The sequence below is a fragment of the Anopheles darlingi genome, chromosome 2 (genome assembly GCF_943734745.1).
Source record: "Anopheles darlingi chromosome 2, idAnoDarlMG_H_01, whole genome shotgun sequence".
Lineage (NCBI taxonomy): Eukaryota > Metazoa > Arthropoda > Insecta > Diptera > Culicidae > Anopheles > Anopheles darlingi.
In genome coordinates, this window is record NC_064874.1 from 52,697,381 (window position 1) to 52,709,742 (window position 12,362).

Consider the following 12,362-nt stretch of genomic DNA (forward strand, 5'->3'; position numbering starts at 1 on the left):
ATCGCGTTGAAGACTGCATAAGATACATGGATATACATAATCCTGTTGGACAATTCCATTTTTCGGTTAAATTTCATCTTGATCCGTGATGATATTAATTCTCTCCCTCCGAAAATTATTCTTAGCATTCCATCACACTCGAATAAGAGAATGTGAAAATGAAATGCGGTAATTGTCGTAAACATCTCTTTTAATTGGCATATTATTAACCGTAAATGGCTTCGCTTCTGTTTCATTTACATTTGCAATGTTCTAAACATGTTCGACAAACGTATCATGTAATGAAACATTTGTCGCAAACGCACTTTAAACGCAATAAACAATGATCTGGATTGCAAAATACATCTTCATAAATGATTCACCACGGTCCGTTTGACCTGTATGAATCGATCTGCTACAACTGTGTACATGAGTGTCATTGAGTTACCCGAGTGCTCACTCGTGAGAGGGGGTGCTAATAGTGGGTTTTTACCCTTTTACCAAATGTAGTAAGGGAGGGGGAGGGGCGGAAAAGTTACATTTTACCAGTAAAACAGCGATTTTTCGGTCACTCAGTAACTCAACGTGAGTGGGGGGCCTATTTCTGTCCAGTCTTTTACCAAATATTGCATGTACGAAAACAGCTTTATTAGGTCCAATTATTACGCGATAAATTACATTTCATATTTCATTATTTACTAGACATGCCTGCGTCTTCCTTCAGAGTAACGGTGCGATTAAAGATCAGCTGCCCACATTTGATAGTGTCGGGATCTACAGAAAAAAACCCTATGCGTTCGAATTGGAACTTTTCGTAGACACAGCTACGTTTCATATGCTCGTCGACGTAACCACAAATCGAACGCATCGTATCCTCTTTACAATCACTTAGAAAACCATTTGGAACATCAGTGGAGTCTTCTGGATTCTTATGCGCGAATAATTTTTCATAGAGTCGAACCTCGACGGACACGGGCTTGGCCACCCAGTGGATGTAAGCCTTTGGCTTAACTGTCTCTGTGCACAATTCGCTGTTACATACTAGTTCCAATGGAGTAGTGATGTCACCAGTACGTACTATTGTTTCCACTCTTATCATCATACCAGTATATTTCAGACCGACAGCTTGTCCGACTGTTAGGCGGCGGAAAGAATTATCAGCTTGTTCCAAAAAGTCTGACGCTTCTATGTACAAAATTCGGTCGAACCACACTTCATGAGAACCTCTTTCAGTATCATTTGGGAAATTAGGTACTGGTAGTTTTACCGGTCCGTTATGCGGATAATTTTTTATCACTATTTTCAAGGGGACTAGTACCGCCATCGTACGTCGAGCAGTAATATTAAGCGCATCACGTACGCTTGCTTCAAGTACAGCGGGGTCAATAGACGTTTGTGCACCGGTAAGTCCCATCAGGGAACAGAAGTTGTTTATTGCTTCAGCAGGATATCCCTTACGTCGAAGAGCTGATAGTGTGAATAACCTCGGATCATCCCAATCGTTGACGATATCTAGAAATTCAGAATCGATAAGAATGAAAGGTGTAAGGCACATGTTGAAAAAACTGTTCTTACAATTTACGTACTTTCTGTAATAAGTTTGTTGATCTTTCGCTTTGAAACTACAGTATAATTGACATTAAGTCGTGCATACTCCCATTGTACGGGACAATAGATGTCCAGTGCATTGCAGAGCCAGTAGTAGGAAGATCGCCGCGATTGAAACTCCTTTGTACAAAGCGAATGAGTTATGTCCTCCAAGCTATCGCATAAGCAATGTGTGTAATCGTACGTGGGATAGATACACCATTGAGTGCCAGTGCGATGATGTGGTGTGAATTTAATTCTGTAGGCCACTGGGTCCATTTTACCTTCTTCCAATGTAACCTTCATTCTTAGAGTAGCTGCCCCTTCGTCAATTTTTCCATTTTTCATATCGTCGAACAAGGCAAGGCTTTCTGCAATGGGACGATCGCGCCATTTGGATGTTTCCGGAGTGAACCCCTTCATTTGTTCTGCAGTTTGATGACATACGTAGGCCAAATCTTTCCGAATTAACTGTATCGCAAACTCATACAATTGTTGAAAGTAATCGGAAGAGTAAGTCACCTTAAACGGTTTATAACCCAGCCATTCGACAACCTCGTGAATTCCGTGGACGAATTTTTCCTCCTCTTTCTCCGGATTAGTGTCATCGTATCTGAGAAAGCATACACCACCGTTGGCTGCGGCGTATGCAAAGTTTATGTTGATAGCTTTCGCGTGCCCAATGTGAAGAATGCCATTCGGTTCGGGGGGAAACCGAGTTCGTACTTTGCCCTCCGTTCGTCGAAGATGCTCCTGCAGCAGTCTTTCCGTTTTTGGTGTTACAACATAACCATCCGTTTTGAAATTTTCTCCAGGTCGATGAAATTCGACGTTTCGCATCAAATCGATCATAGAACGGGGAAACGCATCTAGCCCATTGGTCGTTGATTCGGTTTTATTTATCGCTGTCGGCTTTCCTACATTTGGAATAACCTTTTCTTGCTTCTTCTTGTTTTGATTTTCGTCAGCTATCGTTTTTGGACCAAGGAGGTCAAATATCTGCACGTCAATTTCGTTTTTTAAGGCTCTACCATCAACCCACGGTAATGAGTGGCGGATTTCCGTAAGGAGCTTCCCCACATTAAACCTATACCGTTGCTGCACAATATCTTCCTTGTGTTTCAATAAAGCTGCCTCAACTGCTCGCTCAATTTCCTCTGGCGACACAACTACCCCTACACCGCAAGTTCTGTCGAATTCAGCTTCGTCGAACGAGCCTTTTGCAACATTCGCTAGCAAGTACTCGAGAGCAGTATCGACCCTGAGGCTTGTATCGAGACTCCCGTCAACCACCTTGCTTACCAAAATTTCCAAGAAAGAAGAACTTTGCGGTTTCAGTTTCGAGCAAACCTGGAACAGGAGTAATTTTTTTGCCGGAGTAAGCTGCACACCAGTTGGCAAATAGGAGAAAGCTCGAGTAATTGTAGCTGTAAGCGCAGCATTTTTAAGAGTCTCTTTCACTTTTTGCTCGCTAAGCCCCAAACAGTTAAGGTGCTCCATCAGGATATCCTTAGTTTTCAGTACTCCTAAAATGGAATATACGCGAACGGTACACGTAAAAGGCCACGAGTTTTGGTTGCTGACAGAAAAATCTGAAGCAGTGGCTAAACGTACGTATCGTTCGCGCTGTCAAATGCAAGGTGCGTTGAATAGCCGTTGCCAAACGAAGCGCAGCCCAAGGTACTTTAAAAAGACAGGTAGCATCTTAACCGCTTTGACAGGTCACCATTTTGAATTTGTTTGACATTCATAGGAGGGCGCTTTTATAAACAAAACCACGTGAGTTTCAAGAAGAAGAAGAAGAAGATATGGGCAAGTTTGGTGGTTTTATCAAGGAAAGTACCTGATTTCACTCTTTTTCGGATGTTTAAATGATTCATCTTTGTATTTAAAATCATTCGAGCGACCGAGTTGTGTTTTACAGCGAGTGAGCACGGTCCAGGAACGCTAGCTAGCTCTTGTTCTAAGCTGGGTGGCAAGACCTACGGACCGATAACACTAGGAAGAATTTTGAGAATATTTGCATAAACTTTAACTTTCGTGCCACTTTTCGTGAATTTTAACTGTCGTAATACCACAGAAAAGCGAAAACAGCTCCGAAAAGAGCGTTCCCGAAGTAAACATCCCACCATCCCGTGAATGTCAAACTCTGAAGTTTTTTCTAAAATAAAATCGGGGATTTGTTCTGGATAAAGCTACCTGTCTTTTTAAAGTACCTTGGCGCAGCCCCATTACAAAATGTATGCAACCGGGTTATTACTGTTTAATAGACCCGAAATTCTTCCGGTGACGGGTCTATTAAACGTTAATAAACCCGGTGGCATGTACCTTTTTGTAATGGGGCAGTTGACATGTGTTTTCTTTAAAAATTCAAAAACTTCGCCTAGTATATGCAAGACGCCTTAAATCGCGCCAATTTAGCCACTGCTTCTGTTTGGCCAATATTTTTTTCCTTGCAGCAAAGTGGCGTGCCTCATTTTTCGTTCACGCAATTACCAGACCTAAAAGCCGGTATAGGTTAGAAAAATTGAGTTCAATATGTTTCCAATATTTGTACGTAATATTGGTTGGCGTCACTTAGGTTGCTGCAAAATGAGTCCGCCTCATGTAAGTTTCTAGAACTATGAAACACGGCAAAACGATAATGTATTTTTATTGCAGCAAAACTTTGCAGCTGGATGGCTGCTGTATAGCTCTAAAGCTTCTTCTAATGGAGTCAATGTGCAAAAATCCAAAATCAGCAAGGCCATGAAGGCATACCTTGAACGAGCGAAGGAATATGAAAGTTGTATGAACACGGCTCGGTTGGAGTACAAACTTGGTAAACGGCACTTGGCAAACATGATGGGTGCCGATGTAGAAAGTTTCTCTCAGCAAGACGTCGATCAAGCTGTTCAATATCTTTTCCCCTCTGGGCTGTACGATCCTGCTGCAAGACCTACCATGAAGCACCCAGAAGAATTTATTCCCAAAACTAAAGGTGCTGAATTTGACGAAACGGGTCGCCCTTTTCATCCATTATTCTTCACTGGTCGACCGAATTTCTTCCAACTGCTTTACGTAAGCTAACGATGCGAACGTTTAAGCGTTCGTATAATAATCATTTTTCTATAGCAAGTAATAATTTGGTCATTTCCAGGATATCGTGGAAAATATAAATATGTTGGACGCGTTGGAAGATAGTGATAGAGTTAAGAATAGAACCAACGATTCCGTCATACGTCAACTGTGAGTAAACTGTTCCATTAGTTTAATCGGGAGGAACATAATAAGCCTCAATGAAAACGTCCTATTTGTTTTCAGTAATCTAACGGGTTCCGAATGGTTGACCAAAGAAATGTTGGAAAAAAAAATTGTCGAGATCATCTCCAATACTGAGTATGATAATTTTGTTGATGCCATGAATCGTTTGGCGCAACATCCGTTATCAAACAAGGCTAAAAGCTTCATATTGGAGTACAGGAAACCGTTGATATCGGCCCAGGATAATGATACAATACCCGTACTGCAGCATGATACGGATGGTCGACAATATGTTACAATATACGGTACAGTTTTGATTTTTTTTATATTTTAAGTATGTTTTTGCATTAGGTTGCATTAACCCGATAATCAACTCAACTTATTCAACAGAGTGTCTTCGAAAAACAGCTCGCGGAGATGTAACTATTAAGTATCCTGGCAACGGTACTGTTATAATAAATGGCCAGGACTTGTGTAGTGTAGGTAGTACGCAGCAACGTGATCAGGTTAGTATGTTATTTTTCCATTTTTAGCTCCGCAATCTGGTCATTGTCTTTTAAATGTAGTATATTTGCGATGAAATCGTTTGCTTGATCGCATTACGATCGCACATCGTATGTTATAGCTTGATAGTTTGATGTTTTGGAGGATAATATTGCCATTTTTATTTTCTAATGAAGGTGGAAATTAAGAGCAACTATAAATCTAAGCAAGTTAAAAATTATACACGAAGATTAACGACATCTGTTTATTAGCATGTGCTACGTTGAAATACGTATACGTTTCCAATTCGTTTATTTAGGTTGTTTTGCGACAATATCTGCTTACAACATTGATCGCTCTGTTTAATGGATTTTGATTGTCAGGATAAATGAGTGTTGTAACGTTGTATAGTTGTCACGGAGACATTCATTATATCGCTACCTTTCTTTTATCCCACACTTTTGAGTAATAATTTTTAATAGCTTAAGGCAGAATTTATTTTATTGGCAGGTCTTGCATTATCTGATTCTTTCAGTGCATTGCATCTTATAGATGTTCGCGATGTAATTCTTATTACGCGCGTGCGATTAGATGCAGACATGAATGATTTTGCTAACTCTTTGCTTAGCATCATTACACAAATATCCTTAAAGGATAACATGGCCGCATTAGAAAACTGTACGAGTGATTATTTTCACTATTACGCTCTCACAGGCTGGAAAACGTATTAGTTATATATTTGGGGATTTAATATTATTTCACATCACATTGCCGTGCAATCGTCTTCCAATATACGAATATAATAATTCGTAGGATATATGCCTCAGTTCTGCTTACAAGCTAATGTGAATCGACTTCTACTTTTCCGCTAATTTAGCGGTTTTGATGGTATTGTTATTCAATTAAAATAGATGTGCGTATAAAACAAAACTACCTGTAATGCACATATTCGATCTACACTTTTTGTAATAATGTACCCTTTGTTTGCGTCACGAGCGCTTTGAATTGTTCCTGACAAATAGCATAAACTTGAGGTCACTGTGAGGTCTTGTTTAACAGAAGCAAGAGCTGACGAAGCATCTGTTGGCTTTGTTCGACTGATACCCGCAATTCGGCAATCTCCGAAAGAACCGCGCTTGTGTTTTCAGAATTTTCGTCTAATTTATTGGAGATACCATATAAAGTCGGTGTTTCATAGACATAGCCAAACTGTGACAAATGATCCTTTCCAGTTAGAACTGTACTACCTATATTTGTCCGTTGGAGGTCATTGCCAAGGCCATTGATTTTACAAGCGCCTGTGTCTTTGAAACTTCCCATTTTAGGTATGGAACTATTGGCGGCACTGATGGTGTGTGCACTCGTATCGTAAGCAAAGTTATAGCGCTTGAAGGAGGAACATTTGCGCATATAATGTTTCTTTTGTTTAGCAATGTCGTAGGCTGCCATCATAATATCACGAGGGAGCCTAGTCTCTCCTGGATTCAAAGGCTTCACACTCAGTACCACTCGGTAGGCCTGTGGCGAAACCAGTGCAGTGTAGTATAGAAGATTACGTAACCAGTTTGGAAGCCACCCGTTGAATAGCGCTGATTCTATATACGAAATTAGCTTGGTTTGGCGTACAAGTTTAGATAAACCAGCCGTTTTTTTCAATCCTTGAATATCATGAACAGCGATACCGATTAAGAGATTCATCAGTATAACTGTGACGAATAACAGAAATAGAACGAATGTAATTTGGGCACTAATTTCCAAAAGAAATGGCGGATCTTTACCATCAGGATCGTTGATCAGAAGTTCTAGGTCCTGTTCTCCTGTCATCATAACAAGCACCGTTATGAACCCCATAAAAGGATTGGCGAAAGAAGAAGATGATGGAAATATGACACAAAAGCTAATCGTGAAACCTATAAGCATACATGAGTATGCCATAAAAAGCTTCGCAAATTCCACTTGTACCTTAGTGTACATAGCTACGTATGCGCCAAAGACAGGTAGCTGGCCTATCATGAGCATCAAGTTGGTCCATCCAAGTAAAACAGCGAAAGCTCCAACATGATTTTGCCATGTATATGTTCGTTTTGTGTAAATGTAGGAGATGACAAAAACGCTTAGAATGATAAACCATTCTATTACGTTCTCTGTTTGTGTTATGTAGTGTTTGAGGGAGTTATAACCAGTGATGCCATAGATCTTGCGACATATTTCTAGCACCGTGATTGCGACCAGCACCATCCATTGCATTTCGATTACGAAAGGATTATTCCGTAACATGTCACCGAAGATTGATTGCTTCTGACAGAGCTCCTGTTCCTGTATAGTTTCCTTCATATCTTTGCTGCCATTATAACAGTTATGAGCTAACGCTGTTAACACGTACAGTGTAAGGAATAACACAAAGGTAAAACAAAATAGTAAACGAGCAATATAGTATTTCCGGATCTTGTTCCACTTGATGTATAAAAAGGCAGAACAAAGAGGATGCTGTAAAAATTCTTTTTGTCCATCGTCGACAAAGGTGTTCAAGTAACTAATCTCGCGTGGGTGACAATGCTGCAGAATACTTCGGAAGTCTAATTCCAGTTCCACTTCTCTACTCGATGAGTCCTGCGAATGTGTCAAAGTTATGGCTGCATCGAGCTTACATTGTATGACACCTAATGAAGCAGGGGTCTTGCGACTGATAATGTTGAGTGCACTAGTACCCTTACGAGATTTCATTGTTACATCGGCGCCATGATGTAGGAGTACTTCCACACATGGCCCAAGGGCATCCAAGGCTGCCAAATGTAGCGCGGTAAAACCATATATATCCCGCTGATTGACGTTTGCACCCCAAGCGATCAATATTTCTAGCATTTCTACTGCTGTCTCGGATTTACTGACGGCCGTGTGTAGTGGTGTGCGTTGATCGAAATCTGTTACATTGGGATCGCAGCCTCCAAGCTTTAGTAGCGCCTCAACACAGTCGGTACTGCCGCTGCGTGCCGCCAAATGAAGCGGTGAGAATCCGCGATGATTGCGAGCTCGAACGTCTGCTCCTCGGGCCAGAAGCTGCGTGACGCACTCGACGTTTCCTTCCTCGGCTGCTAAATGCAATGCCGTCATTTGCTTATCTCCTTGACGTACACGTACGTTTGTGTCGGCTGTGGGGCACTCTAGTAAGGCTGCCAGGCATTGGCCATGTCCAAGATCTGCTGCGAGATGAATGGCGTTGGTGCCGTTTCGGTGCAGAGAATTGACATCGGCCCCTTTTGCTATGAAGAATCGTAAGCAATCAATCGCGTTCGATCGTACAGCGCAATGGAGAAGCGATTCCTCACATTGATGTTTGTTGGTTGGGATATCAAGTCTTGCTCCGCTAGCTATTAACAATTCGGCGGTGGAAAGTGAGTTGCCGAAGGCAGCACAATGCAGTGGGGTATACCACTTGGGTTGAAAATTTGCATCTAAACCATTACTAAGAAGATAAGCAGTACAATCAGTGGAGCCACTGAATGCGGCCAGATGAAGAGCGGACAGTCCATTATTATCACAAAAATTTACTTCTGCACCCAGATGAACGCATTGCTTTAGTAAATCGATTTTTTGCAGAAATGCTGCCCACAAGAAGCAAATGTTCTTCTCTGTCTTTTGTATAGTAGAAGTAGCGTTATAAATATCAGAAGACGCAGATTGGGGCGAGGTTGATAAATTGGGGGCAAATGGCGTAATTCGAAACAGTTCTTCAACCGCTATTTGATCGGTTAGTTCGAAACACTCTAAGAGAGCTAGCCGTCCACCGGCTTGACGCATCTGCTCGGTTAACGATATGCGAATGATGTCATTGCATAGTTGGGCGCTCGATTCTGAGTACGTTTCATCATAGCTGTCGTAAAGATTTGGTGCACTTTCCGCGGGTGGTGACGGTCCAACTTCCATGTATTCGTAACTATCAACGTGAGTTTTCCGACCGGCCTGATTGGGCACCGTTAAAGCAGGAACGCTGGTATTACCCACCGGGAAGGAAGTCGTAATTTTGCTATTCATACCATTAATTGGCGTATCGCTATTCGTACCACTACTACTTCCTATATCGTTACGAAAGCTATTGTTTTGAACCATAGCATTCCTATGACTACTATCCGTATCGCTGCCGATCGATGTTCCATTGGGTAGAGTAGTTGTATGGATCGCTTCACATGGTTCGTGATGCGTTAGCGGAAAAATGAATCTGGAATCACACAATAGAGATACCTTTAATGCGCTACTGAAAGCTTCAAATTTATGGACATTTATTTATTTCCGCTATTAGTACCGCTTTGTAATGTTATTTTGTTCTATGTTTTCGAAACGTTCTATTGTCATTTCGAAACAAATACCCGTCCACAAATGTGATTTGTTTGCTGACAAGGATTATTTCATAACATTGTGGGGTATTCATCCACTGTATACGTTGGTCCTTGACTATAGTCATACAATAAGAGGTTAATTCCTAACGTTTGAATAAACTGTCACGCACCTTTTGTCGAATCGAGGTAACTTCGTGGAACCGTTCTCTATGCAGCTTGTCGTCCTCAGTATTCTAGGAATCCGGGGTAGAGTTGGAGGAGAGCTGCGATTGTCTTGGAACCCGAAATTGTCCATACTGTACTTCACAGAAAGAGGCTCTTAGCCAGAACCGTTTCGTGATTGATTGCGGTCGCCCAATATCAGTTTGTCAATATTATTTCGATTTCATTCAAATCCTGTAGCCAATTGCTTTCACTTTTGTGATTCCTATGCTGTCGTAGTTTGAAACACAAAAAAGAAAAAATATTCACGAATAAATCAATAGCCGCTACAGCTGGAGAGTTTAATTTGTTGTTTAATATGTGTAACACTTACGCTTCGCTAACCAACCTGTTTGTTGGACTGGTGTGGTGCAATTCGAAAACAGTAATTTTACACTGTATGTGTTGAAAGAAGAAAACCAAGATGAGAGAAGAACAAATTCAGATGATGGGACGAATGAAACCAACACCCTATAAAATGCCTGATATCCATTCAAAAAAGCACATGAAAAACGAGTTTTTCGTTTCCTGCCAGATAGTCCCTGGCAGCAAAAGTCCCGTTTAACACTCTCATTTGAATTATGGCCAAATTGCGTTGTGTTTTTATAAAAAAGTCTTTTTATAAAAAAAGTACTTTTAAAATAACTTTTTTTTAAAAAAAGTTTCTACATTCGGTGCGCTCGTTGAATACGTTTGTAATACGGTAATTGCTCTTCAGAAACAGGGAACAGTGTTGAAGCGAAATTTAAATTTTGAGTTAATGCGTTCTAAATAGTCTCTAGCACTATTCAGTGTTTTTATTTGAACCGAATTTATATGTTCTTAAAAACGCTACGTAAGCACAGAAACAAATAGTTGTACATGTTACTCACTGTTTTCCTTCGTTAGATGTTTTGAAATTGTAGTTTGTGGTTCATTTATTGTGTAATACTAAATGAAATAAACTTTATTTTTTGGCATTTACTACTTGTAGCTTTATGATATGTATACACATGGCATTTTCTGGCCGTTGGGGAACTATAATATTCGAGTATTGTCCTTTTACAAGATTACAATGTCTTATAAATGCAAGTCGGCACAACTTAAATGATTGCGGCTGTTTTTTGTTTAAAGCAATATCTCGACTCCTTGGCACTTAACTAACATTTTGCACTGTTTCTTGTTGGCAACGCACTGGGGAAGTGGGAATGTAAACCTTCTACAATCATATGAACTTTCTTCCCCTATCACAGAAATTTGTGGGAAGCTCCCATCGGTTAATGGGAATCACAGAAACATCGACAAACTGGAGAGTGGATTACCAGCAGCCGCTTTGGCACGATCTGTCACGACGTTTACCTTTGGACTACTGACAAACCGAAAGAGCATCACGTTGCCATGGCCGAATCAATGAACCTGCTCTCCGAATCATATTTCCCTGCTATTGCGTTGACAGAAGAGAATCACACCACACAATGATGTAGCATGCTTCTATGAGCACATCTATGAAGGAAGAATTAGAAACGGTCGTCCGCGGTTTTGAGTGCTGTCGACAGCAAGCTTCTGTTTTCAACCAATTGTTGTTAAAAGTTTCGCATTGTAAAGTTGTATTTCCTTTCAATCGGAAATGAGCCTCACAAACCTATTTTACTCAAGATAGCCAAGGGTAGCGCAAACGTCACTAATTTCAGTGGGGTGTGGGTGATGAAACAAAACTATGCATTTGTGTTTGCCCGTGTAGATGCCATCGATAAAAAACACTAACGAAACAGCATATTTTAACAGTGACGTGACCCATTGTACTAGAAATTACATTTTCGCTTATGAACGATCGTATGAAACTTATGAACTTGTTATTGTTGACTACATCGCCAATGATGTTCGGATAGCATAAACACAAAGATGGCCTTTATATAATATATATAATTAATATTTAAGATGACTTTAATCTATCCATTCTTTCAGGCTAATGAAACGAGTCAAATATTATGTGATGTGTGTTTGTCATGTTTGTTCCCTTTTCAGATAATATTTCCTTTGTTATTTACAAATATGTTAGACAAAGTGGATGTATATGCCAAAGTATCGGGAGGAGGATCGTCGTCTAGAGCAGGTGCTGTAAGATGGGGAATTGCTATGGCACTTTGTTCTTTCGTTGATAAGGGCATGACTTCTCGCATGCGCATCGGTAAGTCTATATGTCACTGTAGATTCTGAGTAACAGAATAAAGGATTAATATTAATGTGTTCATAGCTGGCTTATTATCACGCGATTACCGGCGAAGAGAACGAAAGAAGCCTGGACAAGCGGGAGCGCGACGAAAGTACACATGGAAGAAGCGTTGAAGTTTGGAATCGTCTAATATGGCTTAAGATAAGCCATAAACAATATAAAGCATTACGTTATATTTGCAGTAATATTTCAATGATATATAAAAAAGGTATTGATGACGCGTGGTCCATTGTTTGACACTAACTCTTAAGCTTTGTTTGCCTAAACAGCTTGTAATCCATTCGTAGTTGGAATAAAACATCTAAGAAATCGTTGGTTATTGA

At 40.5% G+C, this 12,362-nt stretch overlaps 2 protein-coding genes and 1 long non-coding RNA gene across 5 annotated transcripts; 1 reads left to right on the forward strand and 2 right to left on the reverse strand.

Moving 5' to 3' along the window:
* Positions 1-574: 574 nt before the first annotated feature.
* Positions 575-3,165, reverse strand: LOC125948765 (probable glutamine--tRNA ligase). The gene is made up of 2 exons (XM_049675132.1): positions 1,566-3,165; positions 575-1,491 (listed from the first exon to the last, which is right to left on the reverse strand). The coding sequence occupies exons 1-2, from the start codon at positions 3,064-3,066 to the stop codon at positions 671-673; spliced, it is 2,322 nt and encodes a 773-aa protein (XP_049531089.1). The 5' UTR covers positions 3,067-3,165; the 3' UTR covers positions 575-670.
* A 707-nt stretch (positions 3,166-3,872) lies between these two features.
* LOC125948767 (28S ribosomal protein S9, mitochondrial) lies at positions 3,873-12,250 on the forward strand. Of its 3 annotated transcripts, none has more exons than XR_007468613.1 (7): positions 3,873-4,173; positions 4,228-4,626; positions 4,706-4,794; positions 4,870-5,114; positions 5,200-5,315; positions 11,060-11,472; positions 11,832-11,972. XR_007468613.1 is itself a non-coding variant. In XM_049675134.1 (7 exons), the coding sequence occupies exons 1-7, from the start codon at positions 4,105-4,107 to the stop codon at positions 12,150-12,152; spliced, it is 1,173 nt and encodes a 390-aa protein (XP_049531091.1). In that variant the 5' UTR covers positions 3,894-4,104; the 3' UTR covers positions 12,153-12,250. The 3 variants fall into 3 exon arrangements, 2 of the variants coding, with proteins under 2 accessions (XP_049531092.1, XP_049531091.1); XM_049675134.1 differs by lacking the exon at positions 11,060-11,472 and adding an exon at positions 12,061-12,250 and having other exon boundaries at positions 3,894-4,173; positions 11,832-11,994; XM_049675135.1 differs by lacking the exons at positions 11,060-11,472; positions 11,832-11,972 and adding an exon at positions 6,618-6,778 and having other exon boundaries at positions 3,877-4,173.
* LOC125948769 (uncharacterized) lies at positions 9,547-11,184 on the reverse strand. The gene is made up of 3 exons (XR_007468614.1): positions 10,700-11,184; positions 10,162-10,223; positions 9,547-10,058 (listed from the first exon to the last, which is right to left on the reverse strand). It is a non-coding gene; the product is annotated as an uncharacterized LOC125948769 (long non-coding RNA).
* Positions 12,251-12,362: the final 112 nt, after the last annotated feature.